The sequence below is a fragment of the Wyeomyia smithii genome, chromosome 1 (assembly GCF_029784165.1).
Source record: "Wyeomyia smithii strain HCP4-BCI-WySm-NY-G18 chromosome 1, ASM2978416v1, whole genome shotgun sequence".
NCBI lineage: Eukaryota > Metazoa > Arthropoda > Insecta > Diptera > Culicidae > Wyeomyia > Wyeomyia smithii.
Window position 1 is genome coordinate 174,597,445 of NC_073694.1, and position 16,945 is coordinate 174,614,389.

A 16,945-nucleotide genomic window follows, 5' to 3' on the forward strand; every position below is an offset into this window, starting at 1 on the left:
GATCTATTTCATCTGAGTATAACAGCACGTTACTAGGACGAAAATCTAGTGTATCTGAAAGAGTGCTGCGATCATTGGAAGTGAAAATTGAAAATGATTGGCTGTAATTTTCGAAGAATTTTGCTGGGGAAAATGACTTTTATCAGCACTGCGCAGGGCACAACATCATTTTTTTGGACCAAAAAGTTGGCAACTTTGAACAAGCAAAATGACCGTGTTCATGGAGCATGCCTTCATGATATACCAGCCGATAAAAGAGCATTCGAGCGATATCAAAATGCGTCAGCTGTGATGGTTTTAGGAGATATATCGACCAAAGGGAAATTACCATTGCTATTCATTGACAGGAGTGTGGAAATAATCGCATATCACGTAGACAGATTTTAAACGATTTTGACCCCCCCCCCTCACTCCCCGTGGACAACTGCTCATATAAATTCTTTTTTCTTTTGTATGGACCGTGATTATTACACGAAACATTATTCCTCAGTCAAATAATTTACCGCTCCACAATCTTCTTACCGATTTTTTCGGTGTAAATGCCTTTCAATGAATTGGGGACATTCCATTCCTTTCGGTGTGGTATAAAATTGCGGTCCTGACAGAGTTTTCAAGTCTTATTTAATGTTGGTTTCGTCGTCCACAATAACACACTCCGATTTCTTGGTCAGAATTTCGTCATAAAGCTTGCTAGCCTTTGGTTCCACAGTTTCAACCTGTTTGGTGCCTCGTTTCGACTACCTCTGCTTCCGACGAGTCTGTAGGTCCATCCCTTCCTAGGCATGCATAACGTTAAATCGATGAGGTACCTAGTTTATTCGCCACATCTCGTACTGATGCTGAAGGATGTCGCTTGTAGTAATCCCTTATCATCCTGGCAAAGCACTGTTTCATTTGGGTGTGAACAACATGACGTAGCCAATTTTTGGCTGATTACTGTGCGTTATTTGGAACGATGTTTAATCATTAGTATTGTTAGGAATTTCGGAACAGTCCATAGACCAAAATTCCCGTGCATTACGCTTTATCAAATACATTACCACACTTTCATGTTCAATTGTCGAGACTAGATTTTTTAGATATCTAATATGGCATGCACCTGCACACTTAAAATTTTCTACAGACTCGCGGTAATTTATTGCCGAAAATGGCAGTGCTCGGTTAAAAAAACGAAATCTGTCACATTTTCTCGTAAATCCCGTTTTAACATGACTGAAGTGTCGGCAAAAAAATCCGAAACCTCGATGAAAAACGTAAACAACCGAATTTCGGGGCATAGTGTTGCCTACTCATGGTTTTCAATATTTTTACCCGAAATAAAAATACATCCGAAACATTTTAGCATTCAAATATTGTTAACAAATACAATCAAACCTGTTTTTGTGCGACTTTTTTTTGTGCGAAATTTATTTTGTGCGAATTTTTTTGTGCGGTATATGAAAAAGGACCACTTTCGATAACATTTTCAGCCATTTGTTTTTTTCCGATTCTTGGAATGAATGCCAACGGATTACATAAGTGTTGCGTCAAAAAATTACTATTTGAGCCAGTTTTACGTAGGAAAAGTCACGAATTGCTAGCCTACGAAGGATAGCGGTTCAAAGGATTAATATGTTTAAAAAAAAGTTACGTTTATCAATCCGATGTTTTAAAATTGTTCTCATAGGTGTGCTAAATCAGAATCAACAACTTTCAAGTTATTTGTAACTGAGTTTTTATTTTTTTATGCGGTCTCTATTCACCGCATTAAAAAGTTTTTTTTTATCAATAATGTTGTGGAGATATTGTTTTGTAACTGCACGTGAAGTTTCGTGTGGTCCCTTTCTCTCGCACAAAAACAGGTTTGACTGTATAACAATTATATTTTTGTTTTTAAACTTTTATTTCCGTTCATAACTTTAAAAACTTTAGCCCTAAAAACCTTTTTCACGCAATTTAGAGACCCTCCAATCCAAATCTGTGCGATAATAAAGTTATTTATTTAAAAAAAGCCTTACATTTTTCCGTTAATTCGATCAATTTTCAATCTAAGATGTATAGAGTGATAACAAAATCTATAGAATGCCTTTTAGAGTCAAACAGTCGTTGCATTATTTTCAATCTGGCTGTGAGAGATTGTACAAACAAACAAAACATCAAAGCTTGAAAGCTCAAACGAGTGAATGAGACCTCAGCATAAAGCAGACAATCTTTCATTCGGCCCGTCCTGCACCTTCCATATTTCATGCATTTGCTCTCCACTCATTTCTTCATTCCAGTTTTCTCCTTACACGCAACTTCGTTTGCCATCATGATTCTCTTTTTCTCGGCCATGATCCGCCAGCCGAGGTACGTACACGATCGCCTTCGCTCTCTCCCGTTGTTCACCCACACCAAGCCGGATTTTTTCGAACGCGACGATTCTCTCTTTCCTTGTCAGTCCTTCCCGCTTCGGGGACGACGATCTCGTACAGCAAGGCAAACGCAAAGCAAAGCAAGCAAGCGATCGCGATCGTACACGCATATGCTTTTGACACGCGAGAGAAGATCACTTCATTATTTCGCTCACTAGCTCCTGCTGCTCAGCTCAGTACTCTCGTGTGCGCCTTATGCTCATTGGGATCGGTTTGTGTGTTTAACCGGTCCAAATTGCCGTGGAATCCCTCTGACATAGGGCAGTCCGATACGGCAACCGCAGTCTGTGCGGAGAAGCCTCGAACGAGAGCACGTATAAGAATTTTTCCAACGCCCCCCCCTTTGTTTTGCCGTTTCTTTGGAGGACTTGTCGCTTTGGACAACGCATATGGTATCAATGAAATCAACAGTCAATGGACCGAAATAGTTCAATTAGAAAATAGGGCGCCGACGACGTCGTTCTTCGTAATTGGCAGTAATTGATTTGATTGGTCGTCTACTGACTAGAGGAATGCAGCAGTGAGTTTCTTCGGTGATCGATATCGTGAGCGTTTTACCGACGGCAAAATTGTGCGTTTGAGAACAAGGTTACTCTAGAGCAGCAGTTGTGCATTTTTGTCCAGAATAGAATGCACTGATGTGAAATTTACGGTATTAGAATTTCGATAGTGTGTAGAATTGTGTAAGTGGCAATGAGGGTCATTGCGTACAAAACGGAGTGTTAGTGACCATTGCCTTCCGATTGAAGAAGGAAAGAAGTTTCGGGAAAAAGGAGAACGAAGAGGATTCTTTTTTTCTTAGAAATGAATGGATATACTACCTGACCCACGGGTTGTACATTCCCTTGAGATATTTACGACAGCACCCCGGCGGGTAAGCTGGGCTGTTTAACCCCAAAAGAAAAGACTGATATTATCAGGAAGATGGATAAGTGACATGAAAGTTTGAAATTCGTGCGATAACAGTGTGAGTGATTGAATTATTTCGAGTGAAATTCGGAAAGCTATGCCGGAAAAAGAGACTTTCCACGAGCACATGCAGGTGCATCCGTTTCACCATTCGGGCCATCCGTTGGCCTCGGCCGCGCACCATCATCCCGGGCTGGCCGCATCGCATGGACTAGCTGCGGCGGCGGCTGCCGCTGCCAACGGAGCCAATCCGGCCGGTGGCTACAGCCCACTGCAGATCCCGTCGGCCTTCGTAGCATTCCACTCGCAGCTTCCCTCGATGGAACAACGGGCGGTTCATGACGGCCGCTACGGACTGTGGGATCCGACAGCGCCGCCTGCCTACCATCACACGACACCGCATGGGTAAGTTCGGAACATGTGTTTAGCACATTTTTTATGAACTTCATAAAAGCGAATTTTACGAGGGCGCGAAACGGACACTTGAAGTTCTCGCATAATAACTACCTATCCATCTTCTGTCCGGTTGGATGGATGCGTCTTCCTCCTGCGGCGTTCGACAACAGCAGAAGCGCATGTCGGATAGAACCTGTCTGGCTTAGTTATGACATAGAGCGCAAGTTGATTCTAGCATTAATATTTACAATCCGCCTATTTGTAAAACATAGAAACAAGAGCAATTAAAACGAATCCATAAAGTGATGCAGCTAAAGTCCAGTTTTGCCAACAAAACTATTAATGTTCTACTGTAATATGATGTTTACTGTACTCCAGTTTTATTAGTGACTGATTGATATCAGTGATATCACCGTCCTAACCGGAGAAACTGTTAGCTTCGCTAAAAATTCAATCGTTAATTCAGTAAATTTACAGTTCAAATGATTTTTGAGTGATCACCCGATTTTATCATCGCCCTGATGCTGTTTTGGGGTTAAATCGGGAATTTTTATTATTACTATTTTGTTATTTAAGAAGTTAAACCAATAACTTAATGCGTAAAATCAGTGATTCAAATGACTACAAGCAATCCAAACATATGAAAATGCAGGTCTGTCGTGATCCTTGTAGACGTGGAAACTATTGAACCGATCGGTGTGAAAATGTGTATGTAGGGTTTGAGAGATAGTTATTTCTTTTTGAATTGAGGGCTTCCAGACAAATATAACACCAATTTCTGGCAAGCAGATGGAGGTTTTTGGCAGCAAGATATATTTCTGGTGTAGTTCAACACTAAAAGGGAGAACTTCCATACAAATAAAACACAAATTTCACAACTAATTCGCGGGTTAGTGTTTGTATAAAGGTATGATTCTGTGCTGTTAGCGTCGAACATTTTTCAAGACACTGAAAAAATATTTTTCGTAATTTTACACTAATTTCTGAGGTACTCACATATTCCTTTAAAAACTGACCTAAAGAGTAATACTTCAATATAGTTGAAGGAATTGCCTACTAGTCTCAGAATTTTCACAAACATTCATTCATAGAAATGTGAAATTAAGCCTTAAATTTGCACTTTTTAAGCAATATTCAAAATTTTTATGGGGGTTTGATGGAAATCTAAACTTGAAATTTGTGTATACTAAAATCTAACGGAAGAGGAACCAAAAATGATCCTAAATTTGTCCGCGAGGTTTTTGGATAACCCTTTACAATATATCCCCTCAATACATTTCAAAGTACATTAACATTGAAACCTTTCTTATATTATCCTTCATTCTTCTACCATTATCAAGGTACCCGCTAGCGAAAATCACTAATCACTGGTTACAAAAAAAATCAATAGCATAGTTGAAGCAACACTGATGGATTTTGTTATTCCAGATGCATTTTATTGTACCCAGTACTTATTTTAAATATACAAAACCCGGAAAAATCCAATTAAGAGTTATTTACATGGTTAATACTCTAAAAAGCTATTAAAGTTGGCCGCTTCTACGTACTACTATAAATTAATTGAAAGAGCTATTTACAGACTCGGTAGAAGACAAAAGTTTGTATCTGGAGTTGACAGTCTAAAGATAGTTATTTCATTGTATGGAACTGCCACTTGTTAAGAATTGCGAGACTTGAAGGTGATTAAGATATAAATACCCCCAAAAATATCGAAATATGTCAAATAGCCTTTTGACGTAGAACTACGTCTCTCAGGAAGTTCGGCTACATACTCGGCTACATACAGATGTAAAATGAAAATCTAAAACCGAAAAATGTGAAAAATATAACCAGTTTCAAATGCTAATAGGGTAGGTAACATATTCTAAGCAGCTTTAGGAACCGCCTGTGTATTCAGACGAAATACTCGAAATGTGTTGGGTGAAATTCAAACAGTAGCATATCAATCTGTTCTTTATCGTTTTCTCTGTCCGAGCTTGTTTTCAGATTGTAAAACTAAGTTAGCAAACTTTAACAATAGTCAATTAAAGTTACCAATCGAGGGACACTATTCCAATCACCCCGAACCTATTTTTAGCAGTTTCCATCTGTTTTGCAGCACCCGAAGTGGCTCTTGAATGGCTGCAATATAGGTCGATTTGTTTCAAATGCTGTTTGTTCACAGATTTCTTTGTGATTAACGGTATTACTTATATTCGTAAGACAGCTAGACAATCAAAGTTTTCATTTCCATCATTGAAATTGTCAATATTGATCTAAAAGCGGGAATTTGAGGCCTGTTTTATGCGACTGATTAAAATATGCGCTACTGCTCAAGCCGTTCCTTACCCTAAATCGGTTAATTTTCGATGGATTTCCTTCGTTCCTGCAGCAATAGATTGGAAAATTTTCTAAGATTTCTCCCAAATACAAAAAATTGTAATTTTATTTGGTCTACATAGGAGGCTGTTTCAGCCGAAACCGCTCATATTAGTGAACAGCGATTACAACAATCCTTACTTAGCAGTGGTAGTGGAGAGCAATGGCAGCGGATAGCAGAAGCAGCGATAGCTGGTGTAGCAGCACTTCCTCTAGTTAAAAGCTACCTTAGTGCAGTAGCGGGCAGCAGCAGTAGTAGGTACATTTACATTACCCGGCACTTCCTTGCCGTATTCTGACAACACGCAAACGTTCTGGGATGCTGGTATTCAAAATATATGGGCAATCAAATTTTCAGTATGGAAACAGCTTTCAACTGTGTTATCAGAAAAATGCCTTAATCCCCTCTGTCAGGATAGTACACAGATGCGATCAACATTTTATCCGATATGAAATTGAATAACAACTGTCCTTATGAAGACAAGAAACAAACTATTGAAGATTTATTATTTTCTCGTTTTCCGCTAGAATCAAAAGCATTTTTTACTTTTTATCTTAATCTGCATACACTCTGACTGTTGATACTTGTTTGCGTTGGGTAGTGTTTGTTCCATTTCTGTTCAGTGATGCATGTGCAAACTGAAATTCGGTAGCATTTAAACATTTTTTCCTCTTTTGCCCAAAATTTTAAGCATATTCAATACCAGTAATGTAACAAACAACCTTATGTAGTTCTACGTCAACCTTACGGTCGTGGCTTTGCATACAACCCTTGTGATTTTTTATTTTTAACAGATAAAAAATAACAATGATCGGTAAAAACATGCATTTTAATGATGACTGATAATTTTGAGGAAGGTTTAAAAAAGTTAGAACGAAAATTGGATTTTGTGTCTTTTCAAAAAATACTTTATGCTGTTCATAATTCGTTATGGATAGAGACATGTTGTCTTCTGCAAAGTTTCTTGTTTTAAGATCACCTAAAACTTTGCTGAAGACACTACGCGTCTGGTTTAATCTGATGAAAAAGTAAATTTTGTATCTTACCTATGAGTGGATTGATCACTCATTTTTTTATATCAGAAAAGGTTTTTTTTTGAATATTTTGAAACATCTCCGTATATCAGGGTGGCGAAAAAGTTTTCTAAATCAAATTCCCAGAGTTTCCCTGATATTCCCCGAAATATAACATTATTTTCCCTGATATTTTTCAACATTCGGCACAAAAAAGGGCAACGTAGATTAACGCAACTCTGAAATCCCAGTGAAAAAAGTTGGAAAAGTTGGTGATATAATCGGGTGATTAATGTATACGACATGAGCCAAATAAAGTCACAAGTTGGAATAAAAAATAAAAAAAGAAATAAATAATTCTAGGTTTGAAAAAGGTTATAAATCATTGAGAACTCGAAATATAATTCTGCGACAGAATGCATTTTTTTCCAAATTCAATCTATAGTTCGGTTAAGTTTGATTTATTAAACTTATTTGGTTTTCTTATTATGGTGATTTATTACCACAAAAGATCAAAATAATGGTCGCAGTGGTCCAAATCTTCCAAAAAAAAAATGGTGATTATTGTATGTAGTTAAGAGCAGCTTTAGTAGAGTAAATCCATGCCAAATGATCTGAGCTTTAAGCAACCATTTTGGTAATTTCCACGGATGAACCATTTCTTCAAATTCAAGAGTCAGTTTCTATGTTTGTTGCTAGAGAACCACTAACTATAATAACTTTGTCACAAAACATCAAAAAATTGGTCGCAGTGACGAAAATGCCCAACATGGAAAAAAATAATAACTTATGTGGGGTATTTTCATGATTTTTTTTTCTAAACTCCATTTTGAAATACCCTTAAAACGGATGCATTTAGAGAGTTATTTACCTAGAGCTTTATAGTTTAGAATTACTTTTGAAATTATATTTTATCATTGGAATTTCATTGATCTTAAAATTGATTACGAAATTCAAAGCTATTTCCGTAAAAATGTCATATATCGAGATTGGCTTATGTTACCACGGGGTGATAAGTGTTTGTTACGTAAAATTTTCAGAGAAATACAATGAAATTATCAAGCTATATTTGCCAAAAAGTGCACATTTGGTTTTTAAATACAAAAATAATCTATCTGGTAGAGCGGAGGCCTAGTGTGGTTGGTAACGTCTCCGCCAACCACGCTCGACGCCTGGGTTCGAATCCCACCGCCGACATAGGTGTGTTTGAGCAAATTCTGTGATGGTCGTGTTCAAGCTAATGCTCATTCGTGGCCACTTCGTATGTCGTATGGAATGATCCATATATATTTAGGATGTTTCTCATTATAAACTTTTTGGTTATAAATAACTCCTAGAACTATTTAACACCACTGTACAATACTCCAGAAACTGAATGTGCGTGGGGAATTTGGAGAGTTCGATAGCAATATTCCAGTAAAAAATTATTTTCAAACTAGACTGATAAAAATTTAGAATACTTTTTATGTCAACGGCTTTCAAAGTTAGTCAGAGGGGGGGGGGGGGTGGATTCTGTAAAACTGGAAATGAAGTGGCAAATATTGCGTCAGATTTCGAACGTTAATAACAGTATAACCACATGATGGATAACAATAACCAATATGTTGTTGTATAAATAAAATGTTGAACAAATTTCTAATAGGCTAACTATCACTCTAGTTTCATTACTAAGCGGTAAAATTGATAAAAATTTTCAATGACAAATTTACGCGAACAACGAACCAATTACATGCAAACATTCCTAGCACAGACGATGTGAATGGACACCAACCGTTCCCTGTTATATTCTCTGTATCAATATCGAAAAAAAAATTGACAGAGTCTCCCCGTCCCAATAGGTCAATTTATTTTTGCTTCCATGAGCTTAGACTAATATGATGTCTCGAAGGTAAAAGTTTTCTGAAAAGGTTGAAACTTTCCCCATTCTTGAACAATTCCTAAACCTATTGTCAGAACGTAATAAAAACTGATGTCTTAAAAGAAAATATGCCGGTATAAGCGACAGTACCAGTGGAGCAGAGAGCAACAGGTCTCTCGTCGTCTATGATTGCAGCGGTACTATTCGTATTGCAGTGGTACCCTTCTGTTCGTACATTTATATTCGTGTGCAATCGAGGAAAAACTGCAATGCTGCTGCTGATGGTGATTGAAAGTTTAAATATGATTACCATAAATTACTCAACAAGGATTGTACATTTTTGCAATGGTTATCAGTTATAATTTATATTCGTTATTCACTAAATAATCGTGACCGGATGGTATCGAAAGATTGAATTCCCAAATATAGAAGAGTAAGAGCCGGTGAATGCTTGTGAATTTTTGGTCCATTTACTATATATTTTATTATTTTAAACTTTTTCATAATAAACGTTTATCAGCTGTCTTCGCAATGCAGCGAATGTAATTGTAGGCAAATGAAAAAAAATGGCAAGCAAAAAACAACAATGGAACTGTTGATTGCTACGTTTTTTTGCTGAAACTTGTTGATAATTTTGTTCTTCTTATGTTTATCAATTAATGAACTTTCGGAAGGGCTCCCATATTATTTTTAAGTAAGATCCATATTATAAATTTGATTTAATCAGAGTTAAATAATGTTGTTTGCACAAAAAATTCAACAGGCATAATATCGCCAAATATAAACGATATTTTTTCAAGTGTTGTTGAATATATTTCTAAGAATAGATCTCCAGGGTAGGCTGAAAATAAAAAAAATAAGCCACCGAGCAAACACATTGGTTCTGTCTGCGGACTCTGTATATTTTGGAATAAAACATCCCCTAATCACAGTGTTTAGTCCCACGTCGCAATTTCATACAACCCTAGGGGTGTATACCTTGTAGTATTTTTCTATCTTTTAAAACAACCCATTTTTATTGGAAAAACACCATTTTTGCTCTAATTGTTTTATTTTCATTTTCACATGACAACTGTCTTCTGTCGATTTTTAGAACTTTTCAAGAAAAACGTTTTGCGAACCTGAAATCGTAAAGATCTCAATCCTATTCAAAGTTACTGATGTTTTCAATGAAAATATAAGCCCTTTTCATTTGTTTTTCGTTCTTTTTGGGGCAAACATGAAAAAATATCTCTTGCTGAAATTGAAAATATTTTTTTTATTTGAATCAATTCAGTCTGGAAACAAGATAAAAATTATAACTATTGCATAATTTTCGTAAAAATGATGTTCGGGGGCTCTGAAAATTCTGAAAAAAAATAAGACTATATTTGACAAATCTCCCAGATGGTCCCGAGGTACGATGCTGGCCAGTCGTCGTAGGTTCGAATCTCGGCTCGGGAGAGACTGTTAGTGTCAGTAGGTTCGAAGCGCTAGCCCCGCAATTGTCCTGTACACTTAACAGTTGGCTGCGAAGTCTGTGTATAATAAAACAGAAGGTCGAGTTTCGAATCAGAATGTAGTACGAAGACTTTGTTTTTTTATTAGACAAAATTTCGAAATCTGAAAGATTCAAGTTGGTGTTATTTTTTGTTCAAAAGCTATGGGATTTCACAGTTGGTACTTTAACGCAAGTTATTTACAAAAATTCTGCAAGGTTTGTAAACTTTGTGTGATAGAAATAATTTTTAACCGCAGATTGGTCAGAATATGAGCAATTCCCGCTGAGACCGGCCTACTATGTACATGATGGTATTAAAAACGATTCAACAAGTAAAGAAACTGCATTTGGCTGATCAAATTGTTGGACCCCCCGTTAAGTGGAAATCAATACTTTTTTAAAAAACTTGGCTCACGAAAATTGTTTTAACTCTTGAATTTCTCAATGGAATTATCTAAACCAACATAATATCAAAGTGGGTAGTCGCCATATTGGATTTGGCCGCCATTTTGTTTCCTTTCAGAGAAATTGATTTCTGAATAGGTGTCACCCACCTACCTCAAATTTTATTATTCGAAATTATTCAAAAGATCATGCTGTTTTACATAAAATATGTTAATATCAGAGATTTATGTTGTGTAAAACAAAAATAATAATAAAATTACCGAAACATATTCGACTCGACCGTTCCGAATTTCGCTAAATCTTACCTCACTGAAAATGCTGTAATACGTTTTATTTCTCATAGAATATTTCAAACCAATCCAACCCAACTTGGTGTTATGAACAGTATAGGGTAATGTATCATGATCCGACCAACTTAGACTATTTTCAAGGTACATCGCTTTTCATGACCCATTTTCACCATATTACATGTAATCATAAATAATATATATTTATCGGAAAAGTCTATCTGTCTAGTTTACAAAAATAATAATTAATAGCAAATCTGACGTAAATTCATTTAAATATATCGTTTTTCCTGACAATAGAATTTGTATCATGATTGGACCAGGGTGAATCATGATCGGACCAAAAAATGTATCATAATCGGACCAGTGTGCTTCTGACACTTCAAGCGATTTTCCGCTTCGCGTGCTGGGCTTTACATGCACGGTGTTTGGTTTGGGCTTGATAAATTAGATATTTTTTCGTGATTCTAAAACTATTTTCAAACATTTTTCATATTATTGTGAAAACGTTATGAATTATATTTGAGCTTCCAATACGGCAAATTTGCTTATTCAATTTGTGGGTGTTTTTTTGGTTGCAGTTTCGTTTTACCGATAGCTTACTCCACCAGCACAGTTTTGAGATACGACGTATGGCAAACTTGTAGTTCCCAAGTAGTACTACAAATTTCCGAATATTGAAATGCTCTAACTTTCATGCCTGAAATGCGATATTCAGCCAATGGTACTTGTTACGGGAGTTACCTCACGGTGAAATATATTTCACTCTCATGCTCACTTCATTTTTTGAGACTTATTTCCGATTTCATCTAAAGTAAAGTGAAAAATATTAGCTCCGTGAAGTGAGATTGACAGTGAAGTGAAAATGAAAATGTGACAAGTGAAATGAGTTTCCCAGCATAAAAATTTCCCAAAAAGCATAAGAAGTCCCAGAAATTCGAGTTTTTCCGATTATTTTTTTTTTTCGGGAAAACACCAGATCTCGGCGTTTTACGCAAGTCTAAGATATTTGGTATCAACAAAAATTTCCATATCGCTAATTGCATGAACTGTGCCTTTCGTCATCAATCGAAAAAGAGAGACTCAAAGCGGTCAATTTGAGACACTATTTCCTTAAGTTCGATTGAGTTGAAACTTTGTATAAGGACATTTTTGGAGAGACTAAACTTTTAAGCCCTATCGCTAAACGAAATTCAAAGATTATTTTTTTGCTATACGTTTCCTTTGCCGCAGCTCAAAAATTAGTTAGTCTCAACGAGAGTCTAGTTACTGAAAAATAAATTCGATACACATATTATCATTAGATCACAAATCAATCAATTTTTAAACTTTTCTCATCTTCGTGAAATCATTTTACCGTTCAAAATAATCGTGAAAAATTCCACGCAAAACGCCGCATATAAATTTTCATATATTTTAATTTATCACTCTCTCGTAAACTGTTCGAAAATTCGCGGGAAAAAGTGCTTCCTAAATAAGGATGACACTGCGTTATATTTTCCCTATTTGAAGCATAGTAGACTATTTATAGTGAAGTTCTGAATAATTTTGCTTTAGTTTGCGAACCTTACGTCGTTTTTGAGAGGTTTTATTCTATAAAAAATAAGCTTCATCATTTCTTATTCTGTTCCAATGAATTAAACGTGAAATCCTTCATTGGGTATATCAAGCATAAGCAAAGTGAAGCAGTGATGTCTCAGAAGTAAGTTGGTCCGATCATGGTTCAATGCTGGTCCGATCATGATACAAAACAGGCTTTCGCGTTTCACCAATAATTCAAACTTTAAAGCAAATATTTCATATAAAAAGGGTTCCTACATTGAATTTAAATGCTACAGAAGCATATTACTGGAAAATATACTGCAATCTTCAAATATTTGATTCTAAAATCACTGCTTGAAAATAAGACTTGGTAACAATTGTGAGGGCAAATTTTGCTTGAAAATAGACCATTTTTTAAAACTTTTTTAATAATAGTAATACTTAAGTAATCTAAATGAAACTTTCTGAACATCATCAGAAGAAGTTTTCCGATGATGCGGATACATATTTGATACAGTTTTTATTCAATAGTTGAGAAATCTCGTATAAAAAAGGGCCGATCATGGTACATTTTCTGACTGGTCCGATCATGATACAACACCCTACTTTATGTCACCATCACCTCGCAAGGTAGACTTAATTGAAAAAAAATAAAGTAAAATTTAGTTAGGGGACTACCATACAGAACGCACCAGCGTATACTAGGACGAAATCAAAATTAGCTTTATTTGGATAGGTTTTTTTTTTGCTTAAGAGAGGTATACAGCATAATACAAATAATAACTTTTTTTCATTTTTTAATAAAATTGTTCATTTTCTTTTGACACATTGTAGAACAAACTATTATAGGAAAGTTTGTGAAAGATCGAAAACTTTTCTCTCCTAATCTGACAAAGTTATTAAGTATAAATATAAAGCATCGCCTTAAAATGTGTTTATGCGTGATAGCTCTCTTATCTTAACTTTTCCATTGTTCAAGTGTTAAACAAAGTTCAAACTAAGATTTTTCTGTCACATTTTCGTAGAAGAAAGTGTGTCGCTAGCTCTTATTTTGGATGAGCTATGGCTGTTTTTTTTTTTTGTAATTTTCTGACACAGTTTTCACGAGAATTTATCTTGCAGGAAAGCAGAAATTCGCATCCACTTTCAGTTTTATTTTGTTCGGACACCTTTTGCCCTCAATTATGTGTATATATCGTACTGAAAACGAAGGGTATTCAATTTTTTTTAATTTTGATTAATTTCCAACGTACGCAGCGACGCAGATGAGTTCCATGGAGAAGTCAAAGTAAAGAGAGTTTCATGTCGTCTGCGCAAATTACTATATTTATTTTTTTTAAGTATAAGAAATGCCATTTACATAGAAAATAAAAAGAAGTGGACCCAAATGCAAACCCTGCGGAACCTCACAGGTGACTGAAAAGGGTTTTTAGAGTGCGTTTTGTAAGAGTACTATTTGTTTGTGGTTTGTCAAATATCACTAGAGCCAACACAGCTGTTGAGACGCCAATCCATTTTTTGCAGTTACAAATTCAAAAAGATTCGAGGTCGTTGAGCGATCTTTGAAGAAACCACACTGTTTACGCTGTTTAAAAATGATGCCATTTACAAAGGATTCAAAAAATTTTAGAATGCAAAAAATAATATTAATTCCACGATAGTTACGGACGTCAGATTTCGCACCTGATTTAAACTAAATGAAAACATTTCCAGCTTCGGGAAATTTCTTTTTTTTTTTTTCGAAGATAAATTGAAAAGGCGTTCTAAAAGAACTGTGAGCTCTTCTGCAAGATTCTTCAAGAATACGGGAGCAACTCCGTCAGGTCCAAACTCTTTTGATGTGTCTAAGCTTTTTGTGCTTTTAGGACTTCGTGTTCAGGAAGCTGATCAACCGAAACATGGTTAGAGATTCCGTCACGACCGCTTCGAACAATGTAGCATGGACTTCCTGAAAGAAATTTGCAAAAAGTTTATAAATTTCGGATGAGGTTTTACCTACTTTTCCATCAAAAAAACTTTTTTTACTACCTTTTTCTTCTTACCACTACCTTTGTGTTCTGTCTTCCGCATGCATTATATGTATAATATATATAAATTTCAAAAAGAGTATTTTAATGTGTTTTTCTGTATGCAGAAAATTATTTTCAAACATGCTTCAAACATACGTAGTTTTTAAAGTAACATCTCAACTTTTGACAATAAGATACCTATTATTTTTTCCCAAATGTTTTTCCTGAACATTAACAAACACTTAAATGAAAAATAATTACGTATCATAGGTTTGAATTTTGATTTAGAAGCAAATTGAGCCCAAATATTCATGATTTTGCATGTTTAACATAGCGTTATTTTTACTCAAAAGTCTTTCCTGAACATGAACAAACATTTTAATGAAAAAATCATGTATCATAGCTGTGAGACAAATTGAGCCTAAAAAATCATGGTTTTGCATTTTTCATGTGGTTTTGTGAAAAATATTTAAATTTTAAATAATCAGATACCAATTAATTTTCTTTGATTTGAAAACGAATTAAGTATAAAAAGTCATAATTTTGCATGTTTTACGCGGTTTTGTGAATAATATCTCAAGGTTTAGTGATCGGATACTATATTTTTCCTTAAATGTCTTTCCTGAACATTAACAAACATTTCAATGTAAAAAGAATCATATGTCATCGCTTTGAATTTTTATTTAGAGGCAAATTTAGCACAAAAAGTCATAGTTTTGCATGTTTTACGTAGTTTTGTAAACAATATCTCAATTTTTAGTGATCAGATACTAAAAATTTTTCCTCAAATGTCTTTAATGAACATTAACAAACATTTTAATTGAAAAAGAATCATATGTCATCGCTTTAAATTTTGATTTAAAGGCAAATTTAGCTCGAAAAGTCATAATTTTGCATGTTTTACGTATTTTTGTGAATAATATCTCAAGTTTTAGCTACCAGACACCCATTATTTTTTCTCATATGTCTTTCCTGAACATCAGCTGAAAAACCTACATGTTACCGCTTTTATTTTTGATTTAGAACGATTCAAAATGACAGAACTGTACACCTCAGAGACGGAGGGAATAACATCAATAAGATCATAACATGCTTTGCACAGTTTCGCAACGGCTAACTTGGATGTAGAGTATAGTCGCTAGCAGTAAATACTCCTTTAAAACGACAGTGAGAAAAAGGCTGTACTTTTTTGAGAACTGTTCACATTATTTGGTTGTGAAAAATATTTTCTTTTTGATATGACAGAAATTGGCGATTACGACCCCCTACCCAAATAATTGGGTCGCTAAACTGCGAACTTTCCCGCCTGATGGCTTTGTGATGGACTGTTTGAATGATATGCCGTTATTGTATAGTTATTACCAGAATCATCCGAACGCAATGCAAACACACTTACGATCGCACCCAAACACCGATGACAGCTCGTCATATAACAATAAAGCAGAGAGATAGAGCCAAGAAAAAAAAAGTAGGAGGGTGGTATTCAAGACACGACCGCATGACGTTGACTACCGTATTCTTAAAAAAAAAATATTCCATTGAAGCAAATAGTAGAGGGAATTGCAACGCTTCTTTTACAAAACTTCTGTAACAAAATTTCGAGGCTCCAAAAGGTACCAGTTTCCGATTATTCGCGTCCAGAATTCCAGCCATTTTAGTATTTTGCAGTAGCCATTTATTACTAACAGCCACCAGCATAACGGGTGAAACCGGCACGAGATGACCGGTACTATTTTGTCTTTCCTCCTTTCAGCTGCTAACACCTAGCGCTGTCGTGAAATTAACATCAACATAAACATGCATTTTTGCAAGGTTTTTTCCGCTAGCAACAGCAATTGTAAAACATAAAATTCAACTAACCGCTTCTATTATAAAACTGCGAGGCACCAAAAGGTGCCAGTTGCCGATTTCTTGTTTACTGGTTTCCGTCCAGAATTCCAGCCATTTTAGTATTTTGCAGTAGCCATTTACTACTAAAGCCACCAGCATTACGGGTGAAACCGGCACGAGATGACCGGTACTATTTTGTTTTTCCTCCTTTTTGCTGCTAACACCGAGCGTCCGTATGTATCCGGTACGGTTTAATAATGAAACTGATGGGGTGAAATGTTCGAACGATACGTTTTATACCAAGGCTTCGTCAGATAATTAGAAAGAAGGAGGGGCTACATAGATGATGGAATGGTAGAGACAAATGTTTCTTGAAAGCTGCGCCGGCCGCTGTCGTAATATTAACACCAACACAAACATGCATTTTTGCAAGGTTTTTTCCGCTAGCAGCAGCATTTGGTAAA

At 35.7% G+C, this 16,945-nt stretch overlaps 1 protein-coding gene across 1 annotated transcript in view; it reads left to right on the forward strand.

Annotated features, from left to right (window-relative positions):
• The first annotated feature begins 2,671 nt into the window (after positions 1 to 2,671).
• The window catches only part of LOC129721674 (transcriptional activator cubitus interruptus), a 159,980-nt gene continuing 145,706 nt past the window's right edge, over positions 2,672 to 16,945 (forward strand). Inside the window, exon 1 of the mRNA XM_055674531.1 lies at positions 2,672 to 3,707. Within this exon, the coding sequence (XP_055530506.1) occupies positions 3,400 to 3,707 (308 nt within the window). The 5' untranslated portion in view covers positions 2,672 to 3,399. The remainder of the gene's footprint in view (positions 3,708 to 16,945) is intronic.